The 17,853-nt window shown below is 39.2% G+C and overlaps 2 protein-coding genes across 4 annotated transcripts in view; one reads left to right on the forward strand and one right to left on the reverse strand.

Annotated features, from left to right (window-relative positions):
• Positions 1–6,324, reverse strand: part of LOC137255763 (cullin-2-like) — a 31,542-nt gene extending 25,218 nt beyond the window's left edge. The window contains exons 1-4 of one of the 2 annotated variants that reach the window (XM_067793282.1): positions 6,205–6,324; positions 3,140–3,264; positions 1,265–1,367; positions 373–470 (exon numbers count right to left, since the gene is read on the reverse strand). In XM_067793282.1, the coding sequence (XP_067649383.1) occupies positions 373–470; positions 1,265–1,367; positions 3,140–3,258 (320 nt within the window). In that variant the 5' untranslated portion in view covers positions 3,259–3,264; positions 6,205–6,324. Of the gene's footprint in view, positions 1–372; positions 471–1,264; positions 1,368–3,139; positions 3,265–6,183 lie in introns of both variants that reach the window. The other variant, XM_067793283.1, reaches the window with a different exon arrangement.
• A 3,254-nt stretch (positions 6,325–9,578) lies between these two features.
• LOC137255710 (sperm-associated antigen 1-like) overlaps positions 9,579–17,853 on the forward strand; it is a 43,755-nt gene continuing 35,480 nt past the window's right edge. The window contains exons 1-7 of one of the 2 annotated variants that reach the window (XM_067793202.1): positions 9,579–9,784; positions 11,328–11,462; positions 12,422–12,496; positions 13,076–13,280; positions 13,735–13,799; positions 14,996–15,114; positions 17,577–17,635. In XM_067793202.1, the coding sequence (XP_067649303.1) occupies positions 11,335–11,462; positions 12,422–12,496; positions 13,076–13,280; positions 13,735–13,799; positions 14,996–15,114; positions 17,577–17,635 (651 nt within the window). In that variant the 5' untranslated portion in view covers positions 9,579–9,784; positions 11,328–11,334. Of the gene's footprint in view, positions 9,785–11,327; positions 11,463–12,421; positions 12,497–13,075; positions 13,281–13,731; positions 13,800–14,995; positions 15,115–17,576; positions 17,636–17,853 lie in introns of both variants that reach the window. The other variant, XM_067793201.1, reaches the window with a different exon arrangement.

Below are 17,853 nucleotides of genomic sequence, written 5' to 3' on the forward strand. Positions count from 1 at the left end.
CAATACCTGTGGAGAAAACAGCAAGATGCAAGATTTGAAATCTTTTATTCACACAGGTTTTCTGATGTGTACGGTCCGATACCCGTGCTTAAAACAGTTCAAACTTAACAGTAAGGTTACCTTGTTTACAGGTCCCTTGGGGCCCATGGGTTGATGTATCCTCTTGACCAGTGAACAGCTTATAATGTACCTTAAGATCTAGGGTACCCCATTGCCCCTTTGTTCAGCTTTCAGGATTATTCAGCAATATGACAGAAGACAAAGGAAACAAATTTCAACTATGCGGTGAATGAACCTGGGCTTTCATTATATGGGCAGATACTTCAACACACTGTAACATTAGGAAGATTAAATATCACTCAGTGAACATACCCATACAGCTGGTTTAGATAGTGGGAACCTTGACTGTACTCCTCCCAGTGTCTGTGGTAGTTGGCCAGCAGGTTCTCTGACCCACAGCTCTGCACAGCCTGAAAAACAATATCAAGAACCACACCAGTCAAAAGGCTTCTTATGACTTTGAAATTAAGGTCAAGGTCAATAATATCAATGGGAATCGCTAAACTTCACTGAGATACTTTGTTAACATTTGGGTAACTCCATTTTGGAAAATTTCTGGACATTTATCAGAAACGTCAAGCACAGACGTCAAATACTTTCGATGACCTTGAAAATAGGGTCAAGGTCATCATAATCAACACTGGTCAAAATGCTTTCCTGAAACATACTGGAATCAGATTTAAGCCAAATGCACACAGAGAATCTTCAGATTCTCACTAACCATGCAAATAAACGATGATGATTTGGTGAAAAAGGTTTAGGTGACATTCCACCAACAGGCCAAACAATCCATAACACAAAAAAACATACCGTAAGAAAAAAAAACACAAAAAAAACTGCTTATAATCAAGCTAATGCAAAAACATAACAAAATCAATATGACTGATTGAAGTTAACAAAAACTTTTAATGACAACACAAAAAAATACATAACAATTAGCACAAATGAAACAAGAAAAAGAAGCATTTAAAAAAAGTTTTCTGAATTCATGTCAAAATACTGTATTTTGATCAGCATATCGTAATACATATCGTTTTCATGTCTGAAACAGTGCTTAGATTTTCGAATATCTCTTGGTGCTAAGATAGTCATAAGTTAACGTTAATGTATGGCACTATCTTAGTGCTAAGTGAACTTAAAAAATCTAGACCTGGTCAATACTGACAAACCTAGTAATGGTGACCTTAACCTCGCATGTACTGACCTTGAGAAGGGATGACACATGGGCCTCCAGGAAGGACTTAGTCTCCTGGTACAGCTTATCTCCAAGAGGTTCCGGGAATGCTACACACAACTGATACACATCAGTCTCATTGTCAAGGGCACACAACTCAAATACATCAATTGGGCTCAAACATGACACACGACCAACAAAACTGTCACTGAAATGTATGTGACCGTAAAGCTATTGAGAATCAATTTCATGTATATAATGGTCTAATGTTTGCTTCAAAACTGCTTTCAACAGTTAATATCACAGTGTGTTAGCTTAATGTAGGGAAACTGCCTCAGTGACGCAGCTTGCAGATATACTTGGGTGACATATCTGGAATCAATTGGAGCAAACCAGGAATAGAACCAACAATCACGGTTCCTGGTTAGCAAAGGACACAACTCTACACTGAATTTACTGTGCCTCGAAAGATGGTCAGTATAAAATGTTATGAAAATGCTATTTGACTGTTGGCAGTAGGATCTCATACGGGCCAGAGTTACAAACGATAGCTCCTTCAGCATACATACAGATCACTCAAGTTGGTTGGTTGTATAACGCCACACTCAGCAATATTCCAGCTATATGGTGGCGGTGTGTAAATAACTGAGTCTGGACCAGACAATCAACATGATGAACATCGATCTACGCAACTGGGACACAATGACATGTGTCAACAAAGTCAGAGACCCCTACCGCTAATCCTGTTGATGGCTTCTTACAACAAGCATGGGTTGCTGAAGACCAATTCTAACCTGTATCTACAAAGGTGGAATGTTTAAGAGTTAAATTCATGTGACGACGTCCGCCTGAACTATTGTGTTTGCATAATTCAGTAACACCTCTTTCTGAAAACTGACACAAGCCAGAAGGTCTAGTCAGCATTAGTTGATGACACTGAAACTAAAACAGTGCAACACACCACTATCAGGTATAAACTTCATATCGATATCACCTCCAGTTTCTATAAAAAAAGCAGGTGTCAGTGTCAGTGGGCTATCACGAGGATACACACTTTCAAAGAGATGCTGATTTTCACACTAGTTGTAACCATAGCGATATGTCTTATCTCTCACTTGTGGAGCTGTGAAGACGCATCGGATGTGTCCATAATTTGGGATGACATTAAAATGTCCTTTGAAGTTTCTTTTTCATAGTTCCGCATAGTTTAAGTAAGTGTGTTGTTTAATGGAGAAGAACTTAACTTTGCAGACTTTTATCACAGAGTGCTTACTTTAGTACATTGTTCTTCGCTTCAGAAAATTGTTCTTCACGTCAGTAAATTGTTCTACACTTGAGCAAATTTTTCCTTGCTTCAGTAGCCTGTTCTACACTTTCACAAATTCTTCTACACTTTCTTAATTGGTCTATTCTTTCAAAAATTGTTCTACACTTCAGCAATTTGTTTTACAGTTTTAGTCTACTTTCTTCTCTTCACTTCAAATTGTTTACCACATTAGCATATCATTTAAATCTTCATACAGTATTTCACACTAACAAAATCTATGTATTATGACAAAACTTGGGTCAATAATATCATAACAGAACTAGCATCTACTTTCACAAAACAATCAAATGATCAAGAACACATTTATATATAAAAAAACAAAAACATTAGGACATAAAATGCAAAGTTTTCTTTTTGAAGTTTAATTTGACCAATCTAAGAAAATCTGTTTGCCAAGATTCTTAAAACCATTAAATGTAGAACACCTGTCCCAAACCACTTATACCTTCAAAACAATGCACAGTTGCTGTAACCTTGGACAGACAGAAATAATGAGATCATACAGATGACAACACATCATCCTCCAGCATATAAGCTCATTACATATATCCCTCAACTAAACCAGTGATAAAGGATATTGGAATCTGTCAGTCCACGTTGCCCTGGCAACTCGTCCACAGGTGACCACGCCCTTTACAGTGTCCAGAAGGACAGTCCAGGTCGCAGGAAAGTCTACACGTCGAGGTTTGAGGGACATACTAACCTGAAAAGAAAATTGTACCCTTAAAACAGGTCATTTTGCTGGAATGTTGCTAAAAGTGGCATAAGACCACACTCACTCTCTAAATAAAGTTGTTAATCCATAAATTCTTCCTAATTTTGTGAAAATTAGATTTCTTCTAAACTTATTACAGAGATATCATACCAAGACAGATCAATACCGGAAAGGACAATAACAACAACAAAAATAAAAATAATAATATGGCCATTTATATTGTACAGAACTCCGTATTTTTTGTACTCTGGGCCATGAGACCACTATACGAATAAACTCTCCCTCTCTCACTCAGAACCGCATGGACATGCCCAAACCACACATCATAATGATGGACATTATTACCCCAGATAACCCAACCTGTCTGTGAGCTGCAACAAAGCTATTGGTCCTATGACTTACACCACCGGGTACCCATTTTCTGCTGGGTGGACAGGGCAATTTTGAACAAACAATGTGGTTGGTTGAGGTGAGGTTATTGAATGTCAAACATGAAAAAATTAAAATTTAGACAGAAATAACAAAAGTAAGTTTCAACATGTTCAATCTTTTTTTCTTTTCTTTTAATATTTCAAATGCAAAAGACAACCTGTTATCATATTTACTTCATTTCTATTTTCATACAATATCACATTCTACAAAAAATGCATAATTTGTTAAAAAAAAGAATACATGCTTTTCAGTTTCTAAACACCCACTACATTTGTCAGTAATATATTCTGAAACACACAAAGAAGACCATGGACTGAGAATAAACCTGACACCAAAATATTTCACATAATGTTTTTAAACACAATGGTAATCATAACATAGAGCCCACTCTTACTATAGTAAGGATGTAGTCAATGTGGATCATCATTCATGGGCATGGTGAGGTCAAGAAGATTACATTCCCCTAAAGTCATATTATATCATCACTACCACCAGCTCAGGGGTTTCCCCTTAGCTATTACAGGTCACAGTGACCTAGTAGCTGCAGTGTGTGGGGGCTAAAGTCAATATGGAACTGCAACTATGAGCATGGTTACATCCAGGGGAGGATTGCATCATACCAAAGTCATATTACGTCATCACTTCACTGAACTCAGGGTTTTCCCCAGGCTACAGGTCACAGTGACCTGATAGTTGGTCTCTGACCTACAGATAGGTTGGTTCAGCAACCCCCTAAGCTTATATCCCCCAAATACCAGCATTGGGAGCTACAGAAATTGACTTAAAACAAGGAACCATGGATGGAGGGGGGGAGGAGGGGGCGCAGAAAGTGGGTGACGATGATGGTTATAATCTCAAAGAAAAAGACTACCCCACTGCCAATAGATGCATGTAGATTACTGGTTAACCACTATTTCATCACAACAATTATGTCTATAGCATGCATACATATAATAAAAACTCTCCAAGTCTGTAGTATATAAATATACCACTATCTCATCACTTCACTTATGTCTAAAGTATATGTATATGCTAAGGGTTATCCCAGCATCCCAATCGTGCCTACAGTATGTCAATATACCACTATACTGTCACTAAATTGTCTACAGTACGCCTATACAACAAGGACTCTTCTAGCCTCTAGTATATTAATACTGTCCTTAACCCATCACTACAATCATGTCAGTAGTATATGTACACTAACGACTATCCCAGCATTGACATATAAATGTACCTGGTACCCTAAATGTCAGGCGAGTCCATATTCCCCAATCCTAGATTGAAAGCAGTTCAAGTTATAGGCTGTTGTGCAGCGCAAAACATTTGTCAGTGCATATACACATTTCTTATACAAAGGCAATCAAATGCATCTCATACCAGTATGCCACTTTTAGCTATACACCAGCAACATCGTGCCGTGGGGAACACCAAAACTGGGCTTCATTCATTGTAATTTGTACGAATATGGGAAATAGAACCCGGGTCTTCAGCGTAACAAGTGAATGCTTTAACTACTAGGCTACCCGGGCCCTCTGATCAAGAAAACAATGCACAACGGTCTTGTTCTAAGGAATGTTTCTGAATTCTGATTTTGGCTAGGGTATGTTTCTGTGTATACACTGGGGTACATATCTGTAGTAACCATGCCGACCACCCCTTCAGTCTTATGTGGGACAAATTCTTCAGTCTTTCCTACAATGCTTCAAGGTGAATGTTTGGCGACAGATGTGATCTACCTATAACATACCATGTGTTCATGATGTGAACAGTAAGAGAAACACTGATGTCAACAGAGTGAATGAGTGAGTAAGGTTTTAGGCTGCTTTTAGCAACATTCCAGAAACATCATGGAGGGGACACCTTGTACCACTGTACCAATGTGGGTGATGTCAACACAGAATAACGCATGATGTCAGAATAATAGCCAAAAATAATCAGGAAATGTATACAGTATGATTCAAGTATGTAAGCACGTACTAGCTTCGTGGACATGAGCGTTATATCAATATAACCACAATCATCATGATTGACATCTGCTGTGTTTGATCATTTTATGACCAATCAAACAAATATCATTTCTGAATTTATGCATAATTTATGACAATGGCACCTGTACCAGGGCTAAAATAGGCACAGAAGTTTAGGTTCAAAACGAGATGTCAAACTGTATGTCCTTGTTTTATAGTTATGTCTGACTTTCCACAGAAAATTCCAGATCTGATTTCAGAAAATCAATAACACGTCTTCATATACAATGAGCCTTCGTATTCAGAGATTGTTGGAAGGATACAAACGGAGTACACAAAAGCTGGCGAACACCAAATAGGGAATCAGTATTAATCTGTCATGGAATGAATTGGCAGAATTTATCGCCATGCAGACATCAGCTGGCTTGCAGAACATGTTTATTCATTCAAGTTTGAAAAGTAGAACCCATTAACGAGATACATTCAATTCGGTTTGAGAAATACATACTATATTCACATGTATACCTACACTGTCGGTATATGCAAAATGTCGGTGAAAGGTGAGATAATCAGTTGGTTAGTATCAGGAAAGACAGTGCTCTACGCCATCCCAAGTGAGCAGCCATGACAGTTTAGCCAGCGAAACCAGGCCAAATCGGCTCCCGTCAAAATGGCCATAAACGTGTTAGCAATAAAACGGCTGCGCATTTAACCTGAGCGAATCCAAATGAAAATGCATATAAAAAGAGATACTACCATTGAATCTAATGGTGTAATGTTTCATTAAAACACAGACATTGTTACCATAAATTCCATGTAAATACTGCAAAACTGCTATTTAGTTCATAGCAAATTGTGCAGGATTAAAGGAACATTTACAAGTTTGTCGTTCTCACTCAGACCAGGGAGACCATATATTTTTGTAGATGGTCCCTGCTCAGACACAGCTTATCCTGACCCCCATGCCATTCAGTACTCGTTTTCTCCGCAACTGCTAAGCTATTGTGTGGTAACAACAAGTATAATCTTTTAAAACCAAGCCACGGACTTCTGCTGTGTCCTTCATTAGACCAAGGACCTTCATTAGACCTCACCAATGAATGGAAAACAGAATGATTTCGACCTTGAATAATCATGATCACACAATGCCATTTAGAAAGTGATCAAATGTAGCAAATGTTATATTTGGGATTACACTTTCTTAGTGAAGTACAAATTCTAGTACCTTTTTTGTTGACTCCCAAACGGGATTCAAACCCATACCATTTTCGGAGTACTCTAGAAGGTATTAGAATTTGTCCTGTACAAGGAAGGTGTAGTCCCAAATAAGACATACGTTACACTTGAATAATCAATTCTTTACATGAGTTATGCACAAAAGATATTTGTTTTTAGAAGAAAAGAGGGCTTTCTTGTTGGCACCTATATCAATCTACTTTAATATGATTTTCCGTTTTCCGCCAGCCCCAGTGTCTGACTGAATACTTCACAGTGTCCTTGTGTGAAGTTGTTATTAGCGTCATGTGACACTTGTTTGTTGTTTATTAATCTTATGTTTGTTATCATATAATGTTAATAATTTCAATGCCAGTTATAAGAAATGTCAAATCTGAAATGTTTGTTTAACTGTATTCTGATGGTCCTGTGAATTTTCAGTGGGTCAGGCAGACATCTGAAACTTACAGGACCCAATGTCCTGTTACTTTGAAACCCCATCGTGAACACTGTAATCATACAGATTTTGATATGATACAGATAGCACTTAGCCAAGCCAGAAATGGAACTGTGAAAATACAGAATTAAAATGAAACAAATGAATTGTACTGAGGTAAATGTTGAAATTCTTTTTTTTTTTTTTGGCTTGTTTCTGTGTGGGTGCTTATGTGCGTACGCGAACGCGTGCGTGTGTGCGCGTGCTGTAACATACGTCATATTTAATGTAACAGTTTCTAAGTAAAGTACAAATTCTACTACTTTTTTAGTTGAGCCCTATCCGGCATGATGGCGTGGTTTCCCATTAAAATGTACTAAAATTTGTACTTTACTAAGAGAGTGTAATCCCAAATATGACATATGTTACCTCTGGCCACTTTCTAAATGGCATTATGTAATTATAACCGTATTGTTATCGGCCACCCCTCCTGTTATGCTTCGTGCCGTTTTCGCACAGGGTTGTTTTAGCTTTTTCTTTGTGAATGTAATATATGGGTGAAAACTAATAACTACAAAGTATGTTTCTCTATTTCTGGAGAAACAGTCAGCAGGTTGATATGGAAACATAAGTGTCGTTAAAGCATTGAGCTGAAAGTAACAATATAGTATTAATAAATTCTAGTGCATTGTAATCATAAACAATCGTGAAAGCTATGCAGTTTGTACAATCGCGGCGTCACCATGCAATAAATATAAGGGGATGTCGCTACCAATAAATGTATAATGTATGTATGAATGATGGTAATTAACAATATATATAAAGAAGAAGAAGAAAGAAACAAAAACGATTAAGAGGCATATTATGACATCATGTGAACCTGACAGAGCTAGTCATTTAGAAGCCTTTTGCGACAAGCATATCTTGCTAAAAGTGTGGATGAGAAAAAGGTCTGTCTTCTCATCCGGAATTGCCGAGAGACATTCTAACTGCATGAGAATGTAAGTTCGTGAGAGTGTGTACAAACGTCGGTGGCACATTCGTTAAAGGGGCCACATAAGCTTACAGACTTACGTCCCTTAGATCGTAGGTTCGACGCCAAAAGTAGCCCTGATTATGACCTGAAAGGATGTCAACACAACATAGTAGCTCGGTTTTGACTCAAGTGCTAATCTTCTTGTGATTACATGTCATTTAGCTCTCCTCACATACCAAGCTAACACAAAGTGAAATATTAATTTGCTGACATATATTGCATCCTGTTTAAAATGCTTACACGCTCATCACTTGACTGGACATGTCATTGTATCCCAGTTGCATAGATTGACGCTCTGCCGCCATATTGGGGGAGTGTTGCTGAATGCGGTGTAAATACTTGTCGTGAGAGAATCGATCATAATGGGCAATCGTGCCAGGCTCGTTTACTTCGTTGATTGTCATGTTAGATTGTGATGAATCATGACCTTAACAGACGTTGCTCATGGTATCAACCATTAGGTGATATGACTCAGTTTTTAACTTATCACCGATGTATATTTATACATGACGTGGGGTCATCCATCAGAAGACATCATTGCCTTGCTAGCTTGCTCACGGGGTTACCCTTTGGTCACCTGGGCAACGCGTCCGTCCCAGTAATTTTGGAAGGGACTTGGAAATAATATGGTGCCCATTGTGAAACTGACATTTTCAGTTTAGCAAGATAAGTCTTAACCTAGTCTGTCATACAGACCCTGAAGCAAATATGTCCAAGAGACCGCATGCAAGTCTAAAATGGCTAGGCTGGATTTCTACAATTTCTGAAAATGAAGAAAGTCTCTGGGCTCCTTTAGATTCATTTTGTGCTTATTATTATTACAGATTATATTTCTGAAAAATATGTTCATATTAGAGACTTGATGTCAGTCTACTTGACTACTTGCAACGTCGCCTACGGTGTGTTTTCGCTTGACAGGTGAGCATGTAGCAGGGCGTGGAGTCATTCGTTAAACCTCTTGGCTCAAGTGGACATGGTGTCCGACATCGGATCAGGATGTCCATGTTTCGAATCCTAGCCGCTACACATAAATTTAACATTTTAATTGTTGCAAAATATTGCTGAGTGTGGCGTAAACCTAAATAGGAACCGAATCACGTTGATTTCAAAATTCGAACAGAGCTTGAATATGAGCTTGAGTATTTATTTTTTTCACAGAGAACGTTCATGTTCGTTTATAAATGGAATATGTTGTTAAGACTATATGATATTGAGTATGCGCATTCGGAAACACTCGGAGCTTGGTCGTATCCCCGTCACTGTTATGTGCAGATAGAGTTGTTCCAATTGCGTTGCAGCTCACCCGTGAGAACCTACGTGAATCAACGGTATCAGAGGAAGGAAAGCTTCTTCACACCACGGTAACGAAACGAAACGTGCTTGGACTTAGCCTACGGGTTGCTTTTGTGTGAAACAAATCAGGTGAGGATAGACGGTGTCAATAAATACGACACACATAGTTATTGATTGATCTGCATGCTCTTATAACAAGGGGCATTTTTTTGCAAGGGAAGAGAAGTTTGTGTTTACTTTCAATTTTGACACTCATTGAGTGTTCGTCACGTATTTTCGTTAGTCACTGGTTGGCATTCAGCATAGTTTTCAGTTGTTCTCGTGAGTTCTGCCGACAAGGGACAGCGTCAAAGACTGTGACAGTATTGGATGCACGTTGTTTATGGGGTTTGGATCGATATCTACCCCCCAAAATAGAAGTTATTGCCGTAAATGAAAATGAAACTGAGTTTGAATGGAAAGTTCGATAAGGATGAAAATGAAAGTAAGCGTCTTATGTCTAAGTTATGACGTCCAACATCAGGTAGGAGTTCCGCCCGTAACCTCCGCTTGAAATGTATCCTGTTTATTAGGATTATTTTGTGGTTTTGGGGTCTTTGGGTTAGGGTCTTTGGTTCGTGTTCAAGATTTTGGATAAATAAGCATTTGTGTGATAACATGAAGCTGGGGTGGGGTGTATGGGCGGAAATCTTTCCAACATCAAACCAAGAGGGCTTGTTATCATCTTAAATATTCCAAGTTTTGGGTTAACCCATAACAGGCAAAAAGCATCTCCATTTATGATGCTGTGTGTGTCAAATGGACTTCAGCGTTTGGGGAATTTATGAAGAACAATGCAGTGTAGAACTTTACGATTGCAGTAGGCGTGGTTAAATTGTTTCTTTGTCACATCAAAGACTTGGGTTCGTCTCCCCACATGGGTACAATATATGAAGGTCATTTCTGGTGCCAGCTGCCTTGATACTGCTGGATTGATTGGCACAACCAGCCTGGTTATAGTGGGAGTAAAGCTGTCTGAAAACGTTTGACGTCCAGAATGGTGTCAGTTTTGACATGTCAGAATTTGTGAGTACATTAAGTAAACTCCATCCCATTGTATGCCACCATTTCAACTCACTTTGATCCAAGACTGGCAGGTTCATGACATGGCAACCCATGATGATCCAGGTTAGAATTCTTATCATCTGAAAATTAGTGAAATATGTTGGAAACAAATGTCAAATTGGCCAATTTGCACGTAATTGACAACTTGGTATTTCACTCATGTATACTGCACAGTTGTGTTCCTTTGGGTACAAACAATGTTTTCTAATCATAATTAAGGTGGTGAAATTTTAATCAGGCCTAGGAAGGAACAGGTTGTCTTTCATGATGACATGATTACCTGAGCCCTACCTTTAGAGCATGGCATGTTGCTCTTGGCATCGATCACTCATTTGCTGGTGAAGACATGACTGGCCATTGTGACATTCCTAGAATAGTCAAGTCGAGTATGGTTTATGTCATTTATTGCACTATTCCTGCAGTTTCGTGTGAGGACCACTAGAAATGGCCTTGACACATTATAACCATGTGGGGATTGAAACTGGATCTTCTGCATGATGAGCGACCACTTTATGTGCTAGGCCACCCAGCAAATAAAACTTATGTTATCCCTGTTTGTGTGTTTCAGATCAGTCATGGGTGAAGCAGTACACATGACAGGGAACACCAAGAAGTACGACATCCCACTGTCTCACCTGGACCATGCCTATGTGAAAAATTGCAGCGATGTCAAGGAACTGGAGAAAATCTACAAAATCTTGAAGTAATATGCCTGCAGTTATAGATATGTTCTGAGTTTCACGAGATGAGCAAATATGTGTCCAGTATGCACAAATATGGAGAATCAGTGCAGAAGGAAAACAATCATTGTGTCCAGAGGAAAGCACATTATTATACACTTTACTCATAACACACATATGAGTATATATAAGTGTCTTTTCACAGCAGTTACTTGCATCATTTTTCTCATATAAGTCAATGAGATAAATTCAGTCATGACTTGGAATGATTTTTTAGTGTCCATGAAATGTAAATTCAATCACAGACTAAATCAACCTTTTGAAAATTATTGCTGATGCAGACAAGTGATCCAAAAATGTGTTCGATTGTGTGAAAACATGATCAACTGCTTATTTGGATAGTCAAAAAGACCAGCCTTTGATCATTTCAAATTGTATTAATTGGACCACCTACCTTTGTAAGACCTGATCAAGTCAGGTCTCTGCATGACATATTCTACTGCATCCACTAATCCTTACAAGAATAGTTATAAGAATGGATTGACACACTAGAACCTGTTTTATATTGCACAATGACAAATAAACTGTGAAGATCTGGGATAGAATCGGCCTCCTGTGAAGATCTGGGTTAGAATTGGCCTCCTGTGAAGAATTGGTCTGAAGCAACCCATGCTCATATGTGGTGACCAATGGGATTTGGTGGTCAGACTTGGTTGACACGTCATCATATGCCAACTGAATAGATTGATGTTCATGATGTTGACCACTGGATTGTCTGCTCCCGACTTGGCTGTTTACAGACTGACACCATGTAACTGGATTATTGCTGAATGTGATGTTAAATGATAAACATGCTAACAAAGAGTGACAGTTGTATGTGTGGAGCCAGATATCATTCACTTTGGAGTTGAACATTCCTGCTCGTCATGTTGTTATGTATGTAGTACTGTCAGTGTCACTCATGCTTTTTTTCTTCACTCAGGTCCGGGGAGGAAGGCTTTTTTCCTCAACTTGAAAAGTTAGCGGAGAACAAGCTCACAGAATTGGCCCCAAACAGGTATGCCAGAATTTGGGGCAACTTACCAGTGCTCAGTTTAGTGCTCTGTTACTTGCACTAGTGCAACTAGTTCTTAGTCTAACTTGCACCAGGTGCAAGTCAGTCTTTGAGTGGGTAAACTTCTGAGTAAGACATCTAAATAATTGCATCTACATCTTGCAATAAAATTAGTGAAGCTGGTGTTTGACTGGTGCAGCTAGGTGTTTATCTTAGGTTGCACCTGGTGCAAGTAGGTTAACATCTCTCAAATTGAGCCATGGTTACCACTTCTAATTGTAGTGTGTGTTAAGGATTTTCACCACATACTTCTCATTTCTTCAACCCACCAACGGAGGATCTCAATGCAAACAGGATCCCTTTGATAATTTTGTAGACTTCTTAAATGTGTTATTTAGGTCTTTTGTCATTGCAAACCAAATGACCTTACCCCTGTTTCTATAGCCTTTTTCATGTCATAATATTTCAAGTCATTCCACCTGTTACATTCCACAAGACATTACACTTATTTTTTTGTGTGAGCAGATTGACTTTTTTAATTAAAATAGCACAACACAATAATGCTTGTTATATCCTGTGTAGCCGAGCTTTACGGAAGGATCAGCCTCTGCCTCGACTGTCTGACCTTGACCCTGGTGATAAACAGGATCTTGTTGATGGCCTCAAGGACTGGAATCAGGAAATGAAAAACAAAGAAGAAATGTTGACTTCCGGTTCAGGCATTATATCAGGTGACCCTGACCTTCCTCCCATCAGATCAGGGGTTATAGGAATGTCCAATGCAAAGGTATGAATCATTTATCATGATTACCATACTGAGTACAGTAGGGGTGTCTTTGATCACTCGTTCGTTACAAACGTTAAAAAACCCCAAGGAATATTTTGTTTTTTAGTCTTAGTTTATTATGGTTATCTGATATAAGTTTGTAGGTTATTTTTCTTGTGATAATGATTTCTCATTCTGAATATAATTGTATCATTTTCCCTCTTTTCTGATTGTTCTCTTTATTGAATAGAGGCTTGAATTGCCTAGATGATATATAGTAGCGGTAGGGTACACAATGAAGCCCATTTCTTGTGTCACCTGTTTAAGAGTGGCTTAAAATTGTACTCACTCAATGAGGCAGTCATTTATGATTATAAAAAGTCATTTTCTATACATTTTGTTTGTGTTGGTCAATTGACGATTCCGTTTAATGAAGGAAGTCTCAGCAATACAGGTTTTTCTTTGCTCTCAGCAGAATGGAACTAATGAGGAGAAATCCAAAAGAAGAGTCAAGCCCCGAGATCACAAGGAATGGGAAAAGTAAGTGTCTGACTCATATGAATGTAGTGTTACATCTCAGTCTTGACCTGTGGTGTCCATACTCTCCCCATGTCCAGTTGGAGGTGTCAGTGTCTCCCCCATGTCCAGTTGGAGGTGTCAATGTCTCCCCATGTCCAGTTGGAGCTGTCCAGTTTGAGCTGTCAATGTCTTCCTGTGTCCAGTTGGAGGTGTCAGTGTCTCCCTATGTCCAGTTGGAGCTGTCAATGTCTCCCCATGTCCAGTTCAGGTGCCTCTGTCTCGACATGTCCAGTCTGAGGTGTCCATTTGTCCCCATGTCCACTCCAAGGTGTCCATTTCTCCCCATGTACATTTGTTTACATAATATACCCGTGTCTAGTTGGAGTTGTCCACTTCTCCCCATGTCCAGTTTGTGGTGTCCATTTCTCCCCATGTCCAGTTTGAGGTGTCCACTTCTCCCTCTGTCCAGTTTGAGGTGTCCATTTCTCCCCATGTCCAGTTTGAGGTGTCCATTTCTCTCCATGTCCAGTTTGAGGTGTCCATTTCTCCCCATGTCCAGTTTGAGGTGTCCATTTCTCCCCATGTCCAGTTTGAGGTGTCCATTTCTCTCCATGTCCAGTTTGAGGTGTCCATATGTCCCCCATGTCCAGTTTGAGGTGTCCATTTCTCCCCATGTCCAGTTTGAGGTGTCCATTTTTCCCCATGTCCAGTTTGAGGTGTCCATTTCTCCCCATGTCCAGTTTGAGGTGTCCATTTTTCCCCATGTCCAGTTTGAGGTGTCCATTTCTCGCCATGTCCAGTTTGAGGTGTCCATATGTCCCCATGCCCAGTTCACGTGTCTGTTTCTTGACATGTCCAGTTTGAGGTGTCTGTTTCTCCCAATGTTTAGTTTGAGGTGTTTATTTCTCCCCATGTCCAGTCCAAGGTGTCAATTTCTCCCCATGTGTAGTTCATATGTACGTAATATCCCCATGTCCAGTTTGAAATGTACATATCACCCCATGTCCAATTTGAGGTGTACATGTTCTCCCCATGTCGAGTTTGAGGTGTCCATTTCTCGGAAAGTCCAGTTTGAAGTGTCCAGTTCTACCCATGTCTTGTCAGGAATGTTCTACATCCAAGGCTATGTATCGTCGTCAAGCTATGTATTGTCATCAAAGCTATGTATCGTCGTCAAAGCTAGGTCTACAAACTTTTATTCTGTATTGTGTCTCCAGGGTCGACTTAGATAAGGAGTTGGAGAAAGTGGACAAAGAGGGTGAGAAAACCAAACGGAAACAGAACGCTTTGAATCAAGGCCTACCTGGTAATCTGGACAGTGAGATCTCTACAAAAGGTACCCCACATACAGTTTTAAGAGACAGAGTTGACAGTTTTCTGATTTTGTTTGGGGATATTTAAAGGTCACATGCAACGTAAAACACATCTTTGCAGATTCTGGTACCTTTCAGTATGCACTTGCCGAAACAAATCATAAAAAATGCCAATTCAACCTATAAAGTTGAAAAAAACGCGATGAAAAAAAAGCCCGCGAAATCGGAGTTCAAACGTTTCACTAAATTCCCCCCAGCGCTGGGGGGAAAACTGGTTTCAACTGCTGTGCTGCGCTGCGTCCATAACGGTATGCATGCCCAGCGTCTGAGGTCATGAGCAGTAGTCTAATCTTGGTTGCGTACACAAACAAGTAATTAATCTACTTGTTACGTAAAACAACTTGTTGAATTTGGTAAGCAGTCTCTGCCACAGAGAAAGCTCAATGTCTGGTTTATTGACACCTGTATGTCTGTCTGCCTGCCTGCTAAAGACAACATGCAATACACAGCTTCAATCATTGACCACATGCAATTTGAAATTAACACCTATCAGACTATACGACATAAAGAAAATAAGTTGATTTATGACTCGTGCACCCGAGTCCCGTGTCTGCCACATTATGTAATTAGGCACGTGTGATACACATGACGTTTTTATGTCTGTGGGTTGCAAACAAACTACATTCATTTTTTTCGGATGACTGGATCTGACGGAAACTGGTGCAAACTCTTGTCAGTTTCAAGTCCTGCTTTGTACTTGGATGAATGACAGTTTCCAGTAGTTCACCATCTCTACTGAGATGATTTTTTATTGGATCGAGCGCAAATTCAGAGAACATGTATTTTCCAAACCCAACATCTCTATATACATTCTTCATGGATAACGACTTCTTTTCGTGTATATGATTTTGTTTGACAACAGTATATGAATCCATACTGAAACGACGCATCAAGTACACAAAAAGAAGTTGTTATCAATAAAGAATCTTACTTTCTTGTGACTGGCTATACTTCTAAAATGCCCATCAAAGAGATCATCTTTCTGTACACACAATGAACCCTCAGCATATCAGCAAATGAACCAGCCAATCGGAAGCCGTCGTTACACTTGAATGCATATCCACCCGCTATGACTGGGTTCGGTCTCCCGAGGGATTTGTTTCGGGGGAAGTAAGCCCAAGTACAAAATATTGCACTTTTGAACCGCGATTGTACGCTTATAATTGTGTTTATTTGTTTTTTAAAAGCAGCAATGTATATCATATGTCATGAATAAGTGATAAATGTGTTTTAATTATGTTTGATTTTTTGGTTGCATGTGACCTTTAAATTCCACACAAACACTCTTAATAAGTAAGCATTATGTGGACTATATGATGTATGATACACTGATCAGAAGTATGCATGTAGAAACATGGGTTTTGAGGACCTTAACTCCCAGCCATGTTTTCAGTAAACAAACCACAAACCTATGAAGGAGGACAACTCTTTTCAAATTGTGCTTTTTCTTCATGCGTTTGATTTATTTCATCCATGTTTATCAGACTATCACTCACATTTAGACATCACTTGATACAAAAGTCCTTTTCTGTGTTGTTATAGATAAGTTTTCACACTGTAAAACCACAAAATGCGCTTCACTTTTTCTGAAAGATCTGAAAGTGTCTTGAATAGTTGTGACTCTTAATGTGACCAGTTGAAAAATACTGACATTTGATTGCATAAGCAAGCCTAAAGCTGTAAGCAAGATAATGTATGGGGATTCTCTGAGCGTTGCAGGTCACCATACAGCTTTTATTGCTTAGCACGGTGTTGAACAGTGTGTGTGAGTGAGTGACGTCACAGCAGCAATATTTCAACCAAAGAGTGATGAGAAAGGTTTTGCATGCATTGTAAATGCAAGTTAAAAATTCAGTCATTGATGGACTGTTAAATAAGAGAATCACAGATGGCTTTTGAAACTATCATGTAAACCTATGTTGCACTAGTTTGCAACTGAAGACAATACAATATAAACAGGCCATAGGTCACCAGGAACTGAAGGTAGGGCACCATGCCAAGGGTTAGTGATTTTAGTTTTATGCTGCACTCAGCAATATTCCAGCTATATGGCGGTGGTCTGTAAATAATCGAGTCTGGACCAGACAATCCAGTGATCAACAGCATGAACTTCAATCTGCTCAATTGGGAACCGATGACGTGTGTCAGCCAAGTCAGTGAGCCTGACCACCTGATCCTGTTAGTTGCCTCTTACGACAGGCATTGTTGCAGTTTATGGCAAGCATGGGTTGGTGAAGGCCTATTCTACCCTGGTCCTTTAAGGGTCCTCAGGATTAAGCTAACAAAGATTGCTACAAACATTGGTCATTTGATTTTTTGGCCCAGAGTAGATTATCGAAAGGATACTATAATATTGGAAGATTTCAAAATTTGATAAGTGTTGCATTAAACAAACAAACAGAAGAATTCTTTTGTCTGGTTACAGGTCTGTCTACTGAAGAAAAGCTAATGAAGGCCAACAGGGAGAAGGACAAAGGAAATGAGGTGAGTCATGCACAAATATAGCACTCTCCTACCCAGAGTTCCATGCGGCCAGCCAGCATAGTACCTCTGCCACAGGCCAGAAAGATGTGACAGTCCATTCAATATGATGTACATATTTCTTAGCGTTTATATTTTTGATGAGTCTAATTTTGCATCATTGTTAGAGAGGTTTCCTTTCACTGGGAAACTATCCTAAAAGGTGTAACACTATTTTGATT

The sequence above is a fragment of the Haliotis asinina genome, chromosome 11, assembly GCF_037392515.1.
Source record: "Haliotis asinina isolate JCU_RB_2024 chromosome 11, JCU_Hal_asi_v2, whole genome shotgun sequence".
Taxonomy (NCBI): domain Eukaryota; kingdom Metazoa; phylum Mollusca; class Gastropoda; order Lepetellida; family Haliotidae; genus Haliotis; species Haliotis asinina.